The 17687-nt window shown below is 45.6% G+C and overlaps 1 protein-coding gene across 5 annotated transcripts in view; it reads right to left on the reverse strand.

The window, feature by feature from the left end:
* SRGAP3 (SLIT-ROBO Rho GTPase activating protein 3) overlaps window positions 1-17687 on the reverse strand; it is a 255976-nt gene that overhangs the window by 118156 nt on the left and 120133 nt on the right. For all 5 annotated transcript variants that reach the window (XR_004272515.1, XM_032290558.1, XM_032290557.1 and 2 more), the window contains exon 2: window positions 12896-13088. Coding sequence is in view for 4 of the 5 variants with exons in the window: in XM_032290558.1 (XP_032146449.1) it covers window positions 12896-13088 (193 nt within the window). In the remaining variant the exon portion in view is untranslated. The remainder of the gene's footprint in view (window positions 1-12895; window positions 13089-17687) is intronic.

Consider the following 17687-nt stretch of genomic DNA (forward strand, 5'->3'; position numbering starts at 1 on the left):
AGCCACCTGGATGTAGGGATGGGCATTCACCAGTGTCTACCATTCTATCCCCCATGTCCTGGCCACTCATACCATGGAGTCACTCTGGGTTTAAATGCCAGAAGAGAACTCTGCAGTCATTCTTTAGCATTTCATGTATTCCATACATTTTTGTTGAATATTTTGTATAGATCAGACACCAGGGACACATTCTTGAACAGACACAGTTCCTGCCTTCATGAAGCAGCCAGTCTGGTGGGGAGACAGACACCCCCCACGGGCCCACAAACATGGCTACAGTTAGAAGTGCAGAATGTGCTGGAACAGAGGGGAGCCTGTGCCATCAGCACCTGTAACAAGAGGGCTGGCCTGATTTTTGGGTCCCTGAAGTATCCCCAAAAAAGGGGTCATTAAGCTGGGCTCCAAAGGAAGAGTTGGAGGGCACTAGTGAAGGGGGCTGAGCAGGTGGACTAGCAGGAAAAGGCTCCAGGCAGAGGGAACAGAATGGGCAAAGGTGCCTCAGGTGGAGAGCTTGGTGCATTTAAGGAACTAAGTAAAGAACAGCCTGGCTGGAGCAGGAGGCAAGGCAGAGGAGAGAGACAGTGCAGAGTGAGGCTGGAAGGGCCCACATGGTCTCATGCTCTCCATCCTGTTTGCATCTAGCTCACACTGGGACTGCAGGATGGAGGAGGCACGAAGCCTGCGGACTGCAGAGCCAGAAGGTTGAAGGCTGCAGAAACCTTCAGCCTTCCCTGTTCTCGGGGTTGCTTGCCCCTTTTGAAAGCGGAATCCCTTTGACCTGAGATCCAGCTCTGTGCCAACAGCCACTTTTGGAAGACATCAGAATGAATGAGAGCCATTGCTCTCAGCCAAGGCACTCAGAGCGGCCCTTCTGCTTCTCCAATCTTGCATGCAAGTGTCGACCCAGCAGGCAGAAGCTGCTGAACTAAGACATCACGTTAGAACTTTTGCATATGTATGTATATATTTTCTTTTTTTTATGGCCAGAAAATAGCAATGAACATTTCTGGTGAGTCACAGCTTTCTTTCTTTGGCTAGGGGAGCTGGATATGAGGTTCTAGGAGACTGCAGCTAGAGGAGCCAGGCCTTGCCAAGCTGGTGAGTTGGGAAAATGAAATTAGCAGTGAGCCAGTTTCTCCAGCTTCTCGGCTGAGGGCCGGAAAATTCCGCTTAGCAAACAGAACCCATTTCCAAGCTTGCAGAGCCCCACATTGCAGATGAAAGCTCCTGCCCTGGCACCAGGGTCCCTTTGGGAGGAAGGCAAGCTCCTGCTCGGGCTTCCTGCTCCCTTCCAGGACCTTCTCAGGCCTCACACTGGGCTTGCCTCTGAGAAATGCTATCTCAATCAGTTCTGCGGCCAGAAAGGTGCATTTAACCTCCTGCTATCTAAGCCGCCCCAAGCAGGATTCGGGATTCACTGCACTTGCTTGTAGCATGAATCATTAATTGAGTAAATAGTAACCGTGTGCCTGTTCTGCGCCAGCCAGTGGTAGGCAAAATGAGCCACACTTCTCACTTCCTGGAGCTTACAGTCTAGTGGGGGTCTCAGATAACAATCAGATAATCACAAAAATCCATAGAAAACAGGAGCAGGAAGAAGGGCTCTGAAGGAGAAATGCATGGAGCTTGGAGAGGCTTTAACAGGATCTGTCCCAGGCCTCGCTCCTGGCTCCTGGTGGGTTGTTGGAGATCTTTGGTGTTCTTGGTGTAGACACAGCACCCTGATCTCTGCCTTCATCTTTCCAAGGCATTCTCCCTGTGTGTCGATCTCTATACCCAAAGTTCCTTTTTTTGTAAAGATACATAGCAGTCATGTCGGATTAGGGCCCACCCCAATGACCTCATTTTGACCTGATTACCTCTAGAAAGACCCTGTTCCCAAATAAAGTCACATTTTGAGGTACTGGGGTTTAGGACTTCAGCACAGGAATTTTGAGGGGACACAATTCCACCCTGATACGGTTTGGTTGTGTCCCCACCCAAATCTCATCTTGAATTGTAATATAATCCCTACACGTGATGGGTGGGACCAGGTAGAGATAACTGAATCATGGAGGCAGTTTCCCCCATGCTGTTCTTGTGATAGTGAGTGAGTTCTCACAAGATCTGATGGTTTTATAAGGGGCTTCCCCCTTCACTGGGCACCCTTTCTCTCTCCCGTTGCCCTGTGAAGAGGTGCCTTCCACCAAGACTGTAAGTTTCCTGAGGCCTCCCCAGACACGCCAAACTGTGAGTCCATTAAACCTCTTTTCTTTATAAATTACTTTATAAATATTTACTTTACTATCTCCCCCTCCACCCCCCCACCAGGAGTCCCCTAAGGAGTGCGAGGCTGCGGTGCTGGGAGCTAGAGAGTGCAGTCCAAGGCCTGGCTCCGGCACTATTTGGCAACCCTGAGACAGGGTCATCCCAAAGGGGACTAATTCCATTCATTGAGTCCCCCGGCCAAAGCAGGCTCTGCTTATCAGTGTTGGGGGGCTATCAAGTCAGCAGGCTTGGGTTCAAATGCTGATTCTGTCTCTCACCAATAAACTGAACTTGGAAAGTTACTATAGTTAAACCTTCTCTTTCCTTCTTTGTGAAATGAGGTGACAACTACCTCATAGTGGTGCTTTGAGAACTAAATGACACAACCCATACAATTCTCTTAGTGTTAAACCCTACACATAATAGTAATTTTTATTGTCAATACCATTATTACCACTAGCACCTCACTAAGTTATTGGGAAGATCTAAGGACTGCTGTACAAAAACAGCCTATAGTAAGTGTTCTAAAAATATTGGTTTTCCTCCTCCATTACTACTTGATCCTTCTGCAAACTCTTATGTGAACTTCAAGGCCCAGTGCAAATATCCCTGTGACTCCCCTTCCATCCCAAGGCAGAATGATTCACGGGCTCACTGCTTCCTCTGGGATCCCATTCCTTACACTGCAGCATGAGGGTACACATTGATGTCTGTTATCCAGCAGTACCTCTGAGCTCTCCTTTGACTTTCTGAATGGATTCTTGGTATCAAAGCAAAAATCCCTGCCTCACTAGGCAATTTCCTGTTGCTTTTTTTCACAGCAGTTCAAATAGCAGCAATCAGAACTTAACCCTCTGCATGGAGCATTTTTATCAAGTACAGCCCCTGGAAGGTGAGGGGTATCAAAACTGAGAAAGCAGAATAGAAGGGACTCTGTCACCCCAAATATAGAGCACAGGTCAGCCTCATCTCTTTCCTTGCAAGCCCCTTTGTCTTGGTTTACCTGCCTGCAGAATGGGTACACCACGTGGTATGTACAGCACTAGGCAGAGGAAAAGGCCCTGAGCCATGGCTTCCTGATTGGTGCCTGTGCTGTGCAGGTCGTTTAATCTTTCAGGCACCCCTCACACCCACCACTCTGAACCAAGTGCTCTACTGGATGTCTGATAGGCATCATCTCATTGCACCTTCATGGGAAATGTTGTCTACTAGGAAGGGGCTATCTTTATCTTTCTAGGTGAAGACACTGAGGTTTCAAGAAATTAAGTAATTTGCCCAGAAAGACACAGCTAGCACAGGTAAGTGGCAGAGCTAGGATTCCAATCTGGGTTTACCTGACTCCAAAATGCAAAACCGGGTCAGTTCTTTCACCAGTCAGCTGTGGGTCTAAAGCTAGGGCTCACCCTGCCTTGCCTTCACGTCCTTTGCCTATCAGTTGGGGATGACAATACCTTCCTTGACTCTCCCAACTCTCACCAGGATTCCTGGGACGATTTAAGCAGATAAAGGCTAGGGATGGAATTTGCAAAGTGTAAGGTCCTATATAACCTTCAAAGATTAGTATTATCCTATTTACCTAATGGAATAGAGTCAAAACTAAACCCCTACATATTACTGTTTGTGAAAATCTCATTTCTTACATCTATTTTTTATTTTTAGTATAAAAATTAAATGATAGAAAAAATATATGTATATCAAGCGTATGCATGCATAAAGAAATCACATTCTAGTTAATGCTTTGGAAGTTGCTGATTAGAGTCTCTGAGGATTCCAGGGACTTTGGTGTGGGACCTAGGAAAGAGCCAGATGGAAAAAACTGGAAGGAGAAAAAGGAGCTATCTATAGCCATTGCAAAATCCACTCTTCAGGCTGAGCCTCCTGTCTTAAAATCCCTTCCCCGATTAAAAAAAAAAAAAAAAAAAAAAAAAAGGAAGGTGCAGGATGAAGAAGGTAGAGGTGAAAGATGCTCACTTTGCAGGAGGAGCTGGAAGGGGACTTAGAGTGATTTGATGCTGGCTTTAGGATTTTTGCCATTCCTGCATACCACCACACTTAATATCTCCCTGTTGATGTCTTTTTTTTTTTTTTTTAATTTAAACGTATTTACAAAGAACTTCGCTACTTTTAGCTTTAAAAAAAAAAAATCATTTGCCATAAATAGAAGATAATAAAAAAATAAATTCAGTGAAAACAAAACAGTATATTCAATCTTGAGGTCTATTCTCTATTTGTTAAAAAGGAGATTAGAGGGCATTAACAACACACTAGTACCAAACTGAGACTTTCTCCTCCAGGCTACCAGAAACCTTAAAAGAGAATTGAAAAGTTAATTCAATATTTATGGTTCCTGTGTTATCAAGAATCCCCTTTCATTTTGATCATCCATGTTACAGAAATGCCGCCCTTAAAATGCCCAGCCTTTGTGTGTATACCTCAGTGCATTGGGAACTCACTACCTCCCCAGGCAGCCCTTCCATTGGTGGACAGCTGTGGCTACTGGAACGTCCTTAAGGTTGAGTTGAAGTTTGCTTCTCTGAAAATGCTACCCTCGGACATCACTTCTCTCCTTCTGCAGCCACACAAAATAAGTCTATTTGTTAAATATATTTAAAGAAAGCATTTGGTAGTGTCTTGGTTAATTCAGCCACTCATTGAAAAAAACTTTGATAAAGCATCAATTATATATCACAGAAAGGGAGATGAGAAATGGTCCCTTACCTTCAGGCAGTTGGCACACTGAAGTGAGAGAACCAGATATAGGAACTGGATCACTCCTTGATAATCTGATGCAAGCCCCATGAGAGAGACACACAACTCACATGGGAGGCGAGAGGAGCAGCTGGCTGTAGGCTTGGGATCAGTAGCAGAGGCTTCACCGAAGAGACAAGCCCGAAGCTGGCCTCTATGTAGGAGCTGACCAGGGGGATAGTGGCAACCCCCTGATGCTCATTCAAGGAGGATGTGGTTGACATGGATGGGTGATTCTCAGGAAGCACTAAGCCACCCCAGAAAGGTGAGGGAATAAGGTCAGCAGCTAGCTGCAGTTTTGCATTTTTGAGTCACCTAAACCAAGATTGGAATCCTAGCTCTGCCACTTACCTGTGCTAGCCATGTCCCTCTGGGAAAATTACTTAATTTCTCAAAAACTTAGTGTCTTCAACAAGAAAGATAAAGATAGCCCCTTCCTCGCAGACCACACTCCCCGTGAAGGTGCAATTTGATGATGCCTATCAGACATCCAGTAGAGCACTTGGTCCACGGTGATGTGGATGTGAGGAGTGCCTGAAAGATTAAACGACCTGCACAGCACAGGCACCAAAAGATAAGGAAAGATCCGGCTGGCACACAGTGCTGAGAGAACAGCAGCTCTAGAAAGTATGACACCGGAAAGCCATTGCTAGCTTGACACCAGCTGCAGTAATAGTAATAGCTGCAAATGGAGACACAAGCCCCACTGGAGGGCTTTCTCCATCTCTACTTCATTCTAAGCAAACGTTTTAATTCTGAATCCTTTTTACGCATATATGCTCAATTTATATGCTACAAAAGTGCTTCTCTGTTTAGGAATAGCCTGGAAGGCTAAGTCTAAATTATAGCATCTCTTTAGAGACATGCTACATCTGTGAAAAAAAAAAAAAATCCTGTGATGCTCTATCCCCACTAAGAAGTGCTTTCTTGGAAATGAAGTTAGTTGTTCACAGGAATCCTCTCTCCCAACTGCTCTGTGAAGCTGAAAGAGGCTCCAAACCTCCTTTGCACAGGATATCTGGATAGAATATATTCCCTAACTAGCCAAGCACCTCTCAGCTCTTCCCAAATTCTGACTTTTCCCAAATGTTTGTCACATTTAAACATAATGCCCTGTTGCTTTTTGTCACAGCAGTTCAAATAGCAGCAACCAGAACTTAACTCTCTGCATGGAGCATATTCATCAGGTACAGCCCCTAGAAGGTAAGGGGTATCAAAAACTGAGAAAGCCAGAACAGAAGGGGACTCTGTCACTGCAGATACAGAGCACTATTTGCATAGAGTGTTGCTACTACAGAGGGTAACCCCAGTGTTTGTTTAGGACAGAGATTTTCAAACTAGGTCTCAAGAAGTGCTGGTTTGTGAAATATTAACAAATATTATGGGGAGGGCCAGGTGCGGTGGCTCTGCCTATAATTGCAGTGTTTTGGGCGGCTAAGGCAGGAGGATTGCTTGAGCCCAGAAGTTTAAGTCCAGCCTGAACAACATAGAAAGACCCCTGTCTCTAAAAATAATAATAATAATAATTTAAAAAAATTTTCAGATGTGGTGGCATGTACCTGTAGTCCCAGTTACTTGGGAGGTTGAAGCAGGAGGATCACTTGAGCCCAGAAGTTTGAAGCTGCAGTGAGCTGTAATCGCACCACTACACTTCAGCTTGGGTGACAGGGTGAGATTCTGTCTCAAAAACAATTAAATATGTAAATAAATAAATAAATACTATGGGGAGAGGGAATCCTGTGGTCAAATAGCTTTCAGAAAGAAGTCAGCAGGCTTAATTATTGCAAAAGTCAGTCTTCTTATCCTCTTTCTCCTCCTCCTTTTCCATTCTCTCTGTCCCATTCAAGCATCTCAAAGTATTGGTGTTTTAGAGAACATTTTCCTGGAGGAAGAGAAAATGTTATTCCCAGAAAATGTCTGTGTTTGTGGAGCCATCAATTCATTTGGACAAGACCATCCACCTAGCCCGAGAGGCAGGTTTGGGGGCCCCATATGTGCCGCCCACTATACCACAGTCCCGCTCAGGAAGGGCTCAGCTCCAGGTCTTCAGAAGGAAAAGCCAAGCTCAGGTTAGGCCTAGCTTGCAAAGGGCAGTAGATTGTGGATTTGATGCTGGTGAAGAAGACGGAAGGCCAGTGGACCCTGAAAGTGAGTTGAAAACCATTTAACACTCAGAAAATCATCACACTGGCTCTTCAAAGAGAATGGCCATCAGACTCCCCCAGGGGGGGCTTGTTAAATGCAGATTGCCAGGCACCACCCCCAGAAGTTCTGATCTAGCAGGTCTCCAGCAAGGCCCCAGATCTTGCATTTCTAGCAGGTCCCCATGTGATGCCGATGCTGCTGGTCCCATTCCCCAAACGGGGAGACCACGACACAGTCCACACTCTGTACTCTGTCCTTTCAGCAATATAGGACCTGTACCAGGCACATGAGTGAGTGGCACTTCACCCAGATGGCCTCACCAAACTCCTAAGCATCCAGAACGCAAGCATACCCCCTTTCCCTGTCCTCCCTACACAACTCTAATTACCACTTGACTTTCATTCACTCATTCGTCAATGACATTCAGTAGCAACCAAGTGCCAGCCCTGTGAGAGGTGCTAGGGACTCCGGGTCAACAGTCATCCTCTCTGCCATCTCGGAGCTTGCAACCCAGTGGTTGTCCAAAGGAGGATAGATAAGTAAACAAGATTATGACAACAGAGGGCTATAGCTCTTGCCTCATCCTCTTCCCCAAGTCCTTCCCATCTCAAGGCAGAAACAGGAGACATCCTTGTTCTCTCTCTTTTCCTCTGTTCTCCTCTGAGAGGTTTCCTGGCATCTGATGACTTCTCTCATCTGCTGTGTTCCCACTCAGGCCATCACTGGCCCTACCTGGAAAGCTATATCCACATGCGCATGAGTGGGCTCCTCAGCTCCACCCTCCAACCCAGGTGGTGTTTTAAACATATAAATCACATCATGTGAGTCCCTGCTTCCCACTCCCCATACTCACTAATTCTGGCCACTTGGCCTCCATCCCCTTCCACTGCCCCATGCTGCTCCTTCTCAACTCTAAAGTCTCACTTCCTCCAGATGCCTTCCTGACCATGGTCCAGCTTAGTGTAGACTACCAACCCTTTGACACTCCTCCAATAAGAGGAGGGCTTTATTTCTCCTTTCCTGAAGCTGAGCTAGGGCTGAGACAGCTTTGGCAAATAACATCTGGGTCGGGGGTGACACAATGCCAGCTCCAGGCCTAGCAGTTAAGAGGAAGCCCCAAGCTACTGTTTTGGAAGTCTGATGCCCAGCTGAAGCAGGAAGCCCTGACACTACATGGAGAGGAGGGGAGCCCAGCTGGGCCCAGCCTACTCACTGTCCCCACGGAGGAACAAGGCATGCAAGTGAAGCTGTCTGGGACCCTCCAGACCAGGCCCTCTGCCAGCTGAATATCACTGAGCCATCAACACCACATACAGCAGAAAAATCACCCAGCTGAGCCCTGTCCAAATCCTCAATCCATTAAACCGCAAGGTACACTAACTTTGGTGGCACTGCAGTTATACAGGATAGATAACCAGAACATAGTCTATTTATTTCCATCATAGCAATCATTGGATTACAGCTGGTCTTTGTTTTAGCTGCTTTTTAATGTTTTATTCTTCATCTCTCCCTGTAAATTTCACCATAGCAGGAACCAAGTCTATCTTGTTCACCACTGTACACCCAGGCAGGGTCTGGCACATGGTAGGTGCTCAATAAATATTGGTAGAATAAGTAAATAAATAAGTACATCAGAGTGTGATGAGCACAGAGGGAGGCCCCAGGTGGGAATCAAGGAAGCTTTTCGGTGGAAGTGACATCTCAATGCTACAGGGTGATGGCACACAGGTGCAGGGCTCAAAGGGCACAGCTATGGGATTGGGCCCCCCACAGCCATACCAACTACCAGCCCTCCCCAAGCCGTGTTCTTGTCTCTCAATATCTGGCAGCAGAAACCATGCCTCATTTATCTTTGTGTCTTTGGCACTGAGTACAGCCCAGGAAAATAGGAGGTCCTCAATGCACGCATTTCAAACAAATGAAGTCCCACATGGCTTCTTAGAGAGAGAAGCCTGAGCTGGAAGTTAAGAACCCTGGGTTTTCATGCTCAACAGCTCATTGCGTCCTTGTTAAAATAAGCTGCTCAGTTTTTTCTGTTGCTCAGTTTTTCTGTTGCTCAGTTTGCCTGAGATAAAACCATTGATTCCCTCTGTACTTCCCTGGGTTGTCATCAGGTTTATGAGAAAGCAAGGATGTCAGAGTCCTTTGAAAAAAGGTTTGTTAGAATTGGAATATGTGTTGTTAGAAAAGAAATATGATGATATTGTTCTCTAAATGTTAACCAGCCCCAGGGAGGCCTTCAGAGCCATCATGTGAGCCCTTCTTTGGATCACGTGCCACATGGAACTCAGCCCAGGTGAGTCTAGCCCTGAACACAGCACAGTGCCTGCTCCCGGGCAGCAGCACATTCTTCCATTGCCGAGGTAGGGAGGGAACAGCTGGGGCCTTAGGGAGACACGGCCACAGAGCACAGGGAGGGGCAATAGACTTGGAGCCAAGGACCTGAGTTCCCATCCCAGTTCTGCCCCTAATTTGCCATAAAATCTTGGGCAAATCAGTTCCATCTCTGAGGCAAATCTCTCAGCTAAAGTGGACTGGATAGACAAAATCAATCCTCTCCCTTCCTTCCCTCCTGTCTTCTTCCCTCCTTCCTCCCTCCTATCCGTGCACATGGACCCCAGCTATGCCAAGCACCGGATCCACTGCTGCAGTGGGAATAAAATGACAAGTCCTGGGCTCTGCCCTCAAGGCACCGAGGGGCTACTTGGCAGGTAGATGGACATTATTAAACCAAGAATCTTTATGACGGTGAGACGAGGCTTCTCAGAACAGCCCAAATGAAGGGAGCAGAGAACAGCACAGGCCCTGTGTGCTGAGCTCCAAGGAAGAGGCAACCCGAGGCCAGTCAGTGCTCCAGGGTCAAAGGGTAAGTCTAGCCTGCCCCTAGAGACTCTATGCTTCCAGAAGCCAAGATGGCTCTGCCATCACATTAGCATCGTGCAGAGGGCCCCCTCCAGCTGCACTGGCCTGGGCCGGCACTCTAATTAGACTTTCATAGTGTGTCAGGCAGCCTGCATGGCCCGGCTGCCAGCTGGGGCTCCTGTTCCGTCTGGTGGCCTCAGTTAATGAACCCATGAGGGGCTGGCCGAGCTCATTATAGGTGATACAAGGGAACAGGGTGCCCCCCCATGCCCTCAATCCATGCCTTTCCCATCTCCCCATGTGCACACTAAGAATGGGAAGAGAGCTGATTCCTAACCAAGAGGAAGGAGCGGGCAGGAGACCACCCTGTCTGCCTCTGTGGAGAGGCCGAGATGTGGCAGCTCCAGTGGCCACTCAGCCAGAGTCATGGGTTTCTGAGCCGATGTCTATGCCTGTGGGTTCAGGGAGAGTCCAGGTGCCGTAGATACTCTCAAGCTGCACTAGACCCTTTCTTATCCCAGGCCAAGGAGGCAGAACAAGAGTAGAAGGTTCAATTCCGTCTCTTTCCAATTGTGGGTTCATAGGCATGTTTGGACAAACTGCTTTCTCAGAGCTTTACCATCCTCATCTTTATGATGGGGTAGTAATATCCACCCGGCATCAAAGTAAGTGCTCAGTGAATGTGTTCAATACATTATATTTGCTTTTATTCTTAAAAGACAGGGGACAAGGCTGGGCATGGTGGCTCCTGCCTGTAATCCTAGCACTTTGGGAGGCCAAGGTGAGCAGATCACCTGAGGTTGGGAGTTCAAGACCAGCTTTACCAACGTGGCAAAACCACATCTCTACTAAAAATACAAAATTACCGGGTGTGGTGGCACATGCCTGTAATCCCAGCTAACTTGGGAGGCTGAGGCAGGAGAATCGCTTGAACCCCGGAGGCAGAGGTTGCAGTTAGCTGAGATCGCACCATTGCACTCCAGCTTGGGCAACAAGAGTAAAACTCCGTCTCAAAAAAAAAAAAGGACAGGGGAGAGAAGTTTCCAAAATTTGAGCCATGGTTATGAGTAGTGGGACTATGAAAGATATTTTTCCCTTTTCTGTACTTTCTAAATTGTATACAATGAGCATTTTACCTTTGTTGTTTGAAAAAGTACAAATTTTCTCCAAAATATATGTCCAAAAAAAAATGAGAAGATGTAGGTGAGAGGGTCTAGACTATGTCTGGGTGAATATTCTTAGTAGAGGCTTCCTCCTGCAGCAAAAGATTGAATAGAAGAGATTGGGTGGAAAAAGCAGCATGGTATTTGCAAATGTGTAATGCAGCAACTTCTTATCCCCACATGCCAAGAGAAGGCACATAAGTGAGTGTTTAGATGCTGTGGCACAGACTAAGGGAGGGGTTTAGGGGAGTTTAAAGGAAGAGAGCTCCTGGCCAGAGTGGAATGGAAAAACTGTAGACAGGAAAATGGATGCAACCCAAGTGTCCACCAGCAGATGAATAGACAAACAAAATGTAGTCCATCTGAACTATGGAATATTATTCAGCTTTAAAAAGGAAGAACATTCTGACACATGCTACCGCAGGGATGGACCTCAAAGACACTGTGCTGAGTGAAGTTAGCCAGTTGCAAAGAGATAAATATGGCATAACTGCATTTATGTGAGCTATCTACAGCAGTCGAATTCATAAAGACATAACGTAGAATGGTGGTTGCCAGCAGCTGGAAGGCGTGGCAGGGAATGGGGAGTTCATGTTTAATGGGGATAGAATTTCAGTTGAGGAGATGAAGAAAACACTGGAGATGGTGGTGACGGCTGCACAACAATGTGATCGTGCTTAGTTCATTTGCTTGAACTCAGGAGGCGGAGGTTGCATGAGCTGAGATCATGCCACTGCACTCCAGCCTAGGTGACAGAGCAAGACTCTGTCTCAAAAACAATACACACGTGTGTGTGTGTGTGTGTGTGTGTGTGTATACACACATACATACACACAGGGTGGGGAAGTGGGGGAGAGAGAAACAGGGCAGATGAAGCAAGTCACTTTTCTCCTGGTGTTGAGGGCCACTGGCTGGCGAAATGACCCAAGGAAAGGGGAGAGTCCAGGAAGCATGGCTGAAAGAGAGACAGTGCTGGCAGGGGGACCTGCTGAGTGGAGTCCTGCATGGTTGGCACAGTCCAAGTGAGATTTGCTGCTTCCTGCCTGCCTGCATTTAATGAGCTGAATCGGAGGAGTTCTAAGTGCGGAAGGTTTTGTAGCTGAAGGATTCAGGGCCTGCCAAGTCAGTGCCCTAGCAGATGGTGCCTCCATGAACTCAGAGCTTCGGGTATGAGAAATCAGGACAGGGACAGTTTGTGCATCATAAATAAGTAAATAAAGCAGGGATAGAGCCTGGGCATGGAGGTCCTCCAGGGGAGCAAGGAAGAGGAATGTTTGAGTATCAGTTCCATGGAGAAGAAATTCACTATGCCAAAGGAATTCAGAAGAAGACTGGCTGATACCCAAATGAAAGATAACTGGATAGGGACAGGATGTCCTGAAGTGAGGTAGGGGTCTCATCAGGGCACAGGAGGCTAGCTCAGTGCTGGTGCTTGCAGGATAATAATAACGACAGCAACAACTGATCGAGTACCTATTGTCTGTGACAAACACTCTTGTTGGGTTGCTCATTTTTTCCCTTCAGGAAACTTCTGCAGAGGATCTCTTTCTAGCTTCCCTTTACATATGAGGAAGGCTGAGGCTTGGAGGTGTAAGTAACCTGCAGAGCCAGGGCCTTGAAGACATTCCCTCTGCCTCCAATGAGGCCAGCCTCCTTTCTGCTTTGCCACCAACTGTCTACCCACCCCAGTGCTGCCTCCCATTTCTGTGCACCCATACCCAATTTCTTACTTGAACTGGTGCTCCCGGGAGCTGCGGATTTTGGAGGAGAAGCGCTCAGCCAGCTTCTCCAGGCTGCGGGAGTACTCGAGCTCAATCTCAGCTTTCCGGCGGAAAAACTCCTGGAGGTCTTGAAGCAGCTGCAGTCGCGACTCTGATTGCTGCTCCAGACATTTGAACTGCTCCACCAGCTGCGTACGGATCTCTGCGGGTACACAAGGGTGGGAGCATGAGACCGGTGGTGGATGGGGACATTGGGATCCATTCTGCTGCTGGCCCAGGCCCTGCAATTCAGGCAGCTCCCTCCTACCACCACCCAGAGCCTCTCTGAGCTCAGCAGAGCACTGGCCCAAAGATTTCACTCTTGCTCTTTTTTGCCATTGGTCTAACCAAATGTTTCCAAAACTTGAATCATTGCAATGTCACCACCATGATTTTGCCCATATCCACATGCCCCAAGCATTCTTATTTCTTCCATATGATCTAGTGAATTGACTCGCTTTTCTTACGGAGATGATCTTGCTTAAAATGCAGTTTCCTATCACTACAGTAAAGTGAAAAACTAGGACTCCTTGCAGCCTGGGAAATAATTCAATGAAAACAAAAACATTGTAAAATTCTATCTAGAGATGATTGTTTACCAAAGGCCCCAAGCCCAAGCTGCTGGCTCGTTATCAACCAAAGGAAAACGGCAGTGTGACTTTCTCCGTGTGTAGTCAGGACTGAGAGAGGGCCGAGAAGGCATGCTCTTCCCTCTTGGGTTTCAGTGTTATTTAAGGCCATGTGTCCTACTTTAAATCACCTTGAATCCATGTATGAACCTCTCAGATACCACACTTCAGAAAATACTGATTGCTCAACAGGTCTATGCAACCAGGGCAACAGTTCAAAAGCTGGAAGCTGGAGTTAAACATCACCATCATACAATCTATGCATGTAACAAAATTACACTTGGACTCCATCCATTTATAAATAAATAAATGTACAAAGTTAAGATTCTCTTCCAATAATAAAAAATGTTTTTCAAAAGTTGGTATTAGCAAATCTTCCTTTAATCAAGGGATCATAAAGCCTTGCTGCTCAAAGTGTGGTCCATGAGGCTCACGCCTGTAATCCCAGCACTCTAAGAGGCTGAGGCAGGAGAATCGCTTGAGGCCAGGAGCTCAAGACCAGCCTGGGCAAAACAGGGAGACCTCATCTTTAATTTAAAAAAAAAAAAGGTTTTTAAATCAGCCAGGTGTGGTGGCATGGGCTTGTGTTCCCAGCTACTCAGGAGGCTGAGGCAGAAGGATTGCTTAAGCCAAGGAGGTCCAGGCTGCAGTGAGTCATGATTGTGCCACTGCACTCTGGCTTATATGACAGAGCAAGACTCTGTCCCAAAAAAATTAAAATGTGGTCCATGGACCAGCAGCATCAGCATCACCAGTGGGCTTGTTAAAAATGCAGAAGCCTACACAATAAAACAAGACCTCATGACTAGTAAAAATTTTAAAAAGCAATTAGCTGAGCATGGTGGCACATGCCTCTAGGCCTAGCTACTTGGGAGGCTGAGGTTGCTTGAGCCCAGGAGTTCAAAGCTTCAGTGAGCCATGACCATACCATGATGCTTACAGGGAATGCCTATAAGAGAAAAGAAAAGAATGGAGAAAGAAAGAAAAAGAGAGGAAAAAAAGGAAAAGAAAGAAAAAGGAAGGAAGGAAGGAAGGAAGGAAGGGAGGGAGGGAGGGAGGGAGGGGAGGGGAGGGGAGGGGAGGGGCAGGGGGAAGGGCAGGGGTGGGGGCAGAGGCAGGGGCAGGTGAAGGAAAGAAAAGGGGAGATAAGGAAGGGAAGGAAGGGAAGGCAGGGCAGGAGGAAAGGAGGAAGGGGGGGGGGGAGGGAGGGAGAGAGGAAGGGAGGGACAAAGGAAAAAGAAACACAAAATCATCCAAACTCATCAAGATGCATAAATTAAATGTATACATTTTGGGAGCATTTCAATTATACCTTAATAAAGCTAAAAAAGCTGCAGAGTCAAGTCTCAGGCTCCAGTCCATACCATCCAAATCAGAATATGAATTTTATAAAGATCACCCAGGTGGTCCTTGTGCAGCTTAAAGTTTGAGAAGCACTGCCATCAGCCATCCCACCCATCTCATTATGAGAAGCATTTCCCATGCAAAGTTATGCTTTCTGTTTAATGATTTATCAAATGTGTAAAATAATAATGTTATTTTGATAAACTGTGTAATAGTGATCACTGTAATGATACACAAATCAATATAAAAGGAAGATCCTTAGAGTTCAAAGGAAAAAATTTAAACGTCCATTTCAGTTTACATACATACATACATAGAGTTAAAAAAGGATGATAATTTTAAAACTTTCAAACATAAAATATGTTAAGATTAAATTTTACAAAGCAGGTGAAAGGGAAGTAGGAGTTCAAGAAGGCAAAGAAAGAACAGTGTAAAACATTGGACTTGTTCAGGTAATTTTTGATGGATGATGGTAGAAACCAATGTATTATGGTATTTATTCTATGACCAGGCAATTTCACTCATGGATCTATACACAAAAAAAATGAGTGCCTATGTTCACCAAAAATATATACAAGAATACTTATAGTATCTTTATAGCCAAATATTAGAAATGACCCTAAATGTCATAGAATGGATTTTTTGAATGTGAGATATTGAGTGGAATAATATACAACAATGAAAAAGGAATGCTACTGCTCCCCACAGTGAAACCCACAGACCTTGTGTTTACGAAAGAAGCCAGAATAAATGAGGTTGTGCAAAACTAGTTCATGGTTTTGTGCAAAACTAGTTCCATGGCTGGAAAAGTGGTCACCTTTGACGGGTATTGATGGAGAGATGGAATATGCATGCCTTCTGAATACTGGAGATGTTCTACACCTTGATGTGGGTGGTAGGGACACTGATAAAAATTAATTGAGCTGCTAACTTAATATCTGTGCATTCTACTACATGAAAGTGAGGCTTCAATAAAAAGACAAAATTAAAAATTGCTATGTTAGGTTCTATTTGATACATTTTCAAGAATTTTTTGAGACAGGGATCTCTATGTTACCCAGGCTGGTCTTCAACTCTTAGGCTCAAGCAATCCTTCTGCTTTGGCCTTCTAAGTAGCTGGGACTAAAGAGGTAAGCCACCCCGCCCATCCTACCCCGCAACATTTTGATATAGTTTTAAGAGAGTGGTATGGTATAATGCTACACTACAATGTGAATATTTAAAACATGGCCGAAATTATATCCTTTGTAACTAACCAAGCTTAGAATAAAATATTTTATTTTATTTAGCACAAACTAAAGAATGAGACATTTTACATGTAAACTTGAAATGTATAAAGCAGAAGAGATATTTTTGTTCCCAAAGTTCATGTAGAGGATAGATAAGCAAAAAAAAAAAAAAAAAAAAAAGTTGAAAACCACTGCTTCAGAGCCCACATGAAGCACTGCTCCTCCCAGAAAGTCCTGGGCTGCCAGCCCTGGTGACCCTCTTCTGAACTCCCACGGCACATACAGTAAATCTCAGATTGCCTAGTGCTGTTCTGTTTGGGTTTTTTGTTGTTAGTTTTCATTCCTTCATGTATGCATGCCATCTCTGCCTTATCTCCTCAAACTCTGAGGGTAGATTCTCCCAGCACATAATAGGTCATCAGGATATCTGTACAGCAAACTATTATTTCCACCCCCCCTTTTTTTTTGAGATAGAGTCTTGCTCTGTCGCCCAGGCTGGAGTGCAGTGGCACCATCTTGGCTCACTGCAACCTCTGCCTCCTGGGTTCAAGCGATTCTCCTGCCTCAGCCTCCCAAGTAGCTGGTATTACAGGCATAAACCACCACACTTGGCTAATTTTTATATTTTTAGTAGAGACAGGGTTTTACCATGTTGGCCAGGCTGGTCTGTTGACCTCAGATGATTTGCCCACCTCAGTCTCCCAAAGTGCTGGGATTACAAGCATGAGCCACCACGCCCAGCCTACTATTTCCCATTAGCAGGTGCTTTTACCCAAGTGCATTAAATGTTGTGATTATGGGAGCCTCAGCTGACACACACACACACACGCACACTCACACCATATCACACATACATACAAAACACACAACATACTACACATAATACCACTCAACCCCCCCACACACACACATTCAACATGGATGTACAATAGCATGGTTTTTACAGATGAAGAAACCAAGGCTTTATGTAAACCAAAATCAGGGACTCATCCAAGGTCACACATTGTTCTCCGAACTCTAACAAACTACTCAGGTCCCCTCTTAGGTGCTCTACCTGTTGAAGTGAACTGTAGCGAGGTACCGTCACTTCCACCAGACCAAGCCTTGTCATATCAACACATAATTACAAAAGTATAACAATGCAGTGAGTGCTACTAGTGTTTCCCCACTTTTTCCCCATAGACAAGGAAGTGGCCGCTCAGGAAGAAGTCGCTAGCAGAGCCAGCAATCAAACCCAAGTCCCTCAGAAGCTTACCACAATGCTCTTAACATGATGATGTAACTAGACTGAGGCCCCTATAGGAACTTCTTGGTCTGTATTTCATGAATTATCCTTGTTTTCCATATGAAAACAAAACAAAAGACACTTTTAATCCATCTGTATTCAACCTCTTACATTCTTCTTGTAACAAGATGGCGATCTAAAGAGATATTATTTATTAGAAAAGCTGTAGCCACTGCCTTCCTCCATTACAGAGCATAATCAGGAGACAACATTCTCATATTTTAGAGGAAAAGCTCATAAATCACATCGTGATGACAGCAGATGATTTGGAAGGA

This window comes from Sapajus apella, unplaced genomic scaffold (assembly GCF_009761245.1).
Source record: "Sapajus apella isolate SASKATOON/1434 unplaced genomic scaffold, GSC_monkey_1.0 scaffold23, whole genome shotgun sequence".
Lineage (NCBI taxonomy): Eukaryota > Metazoa > Chordata > Mammalia > Primates > Cebidae > Sapajus > Sapajus apella.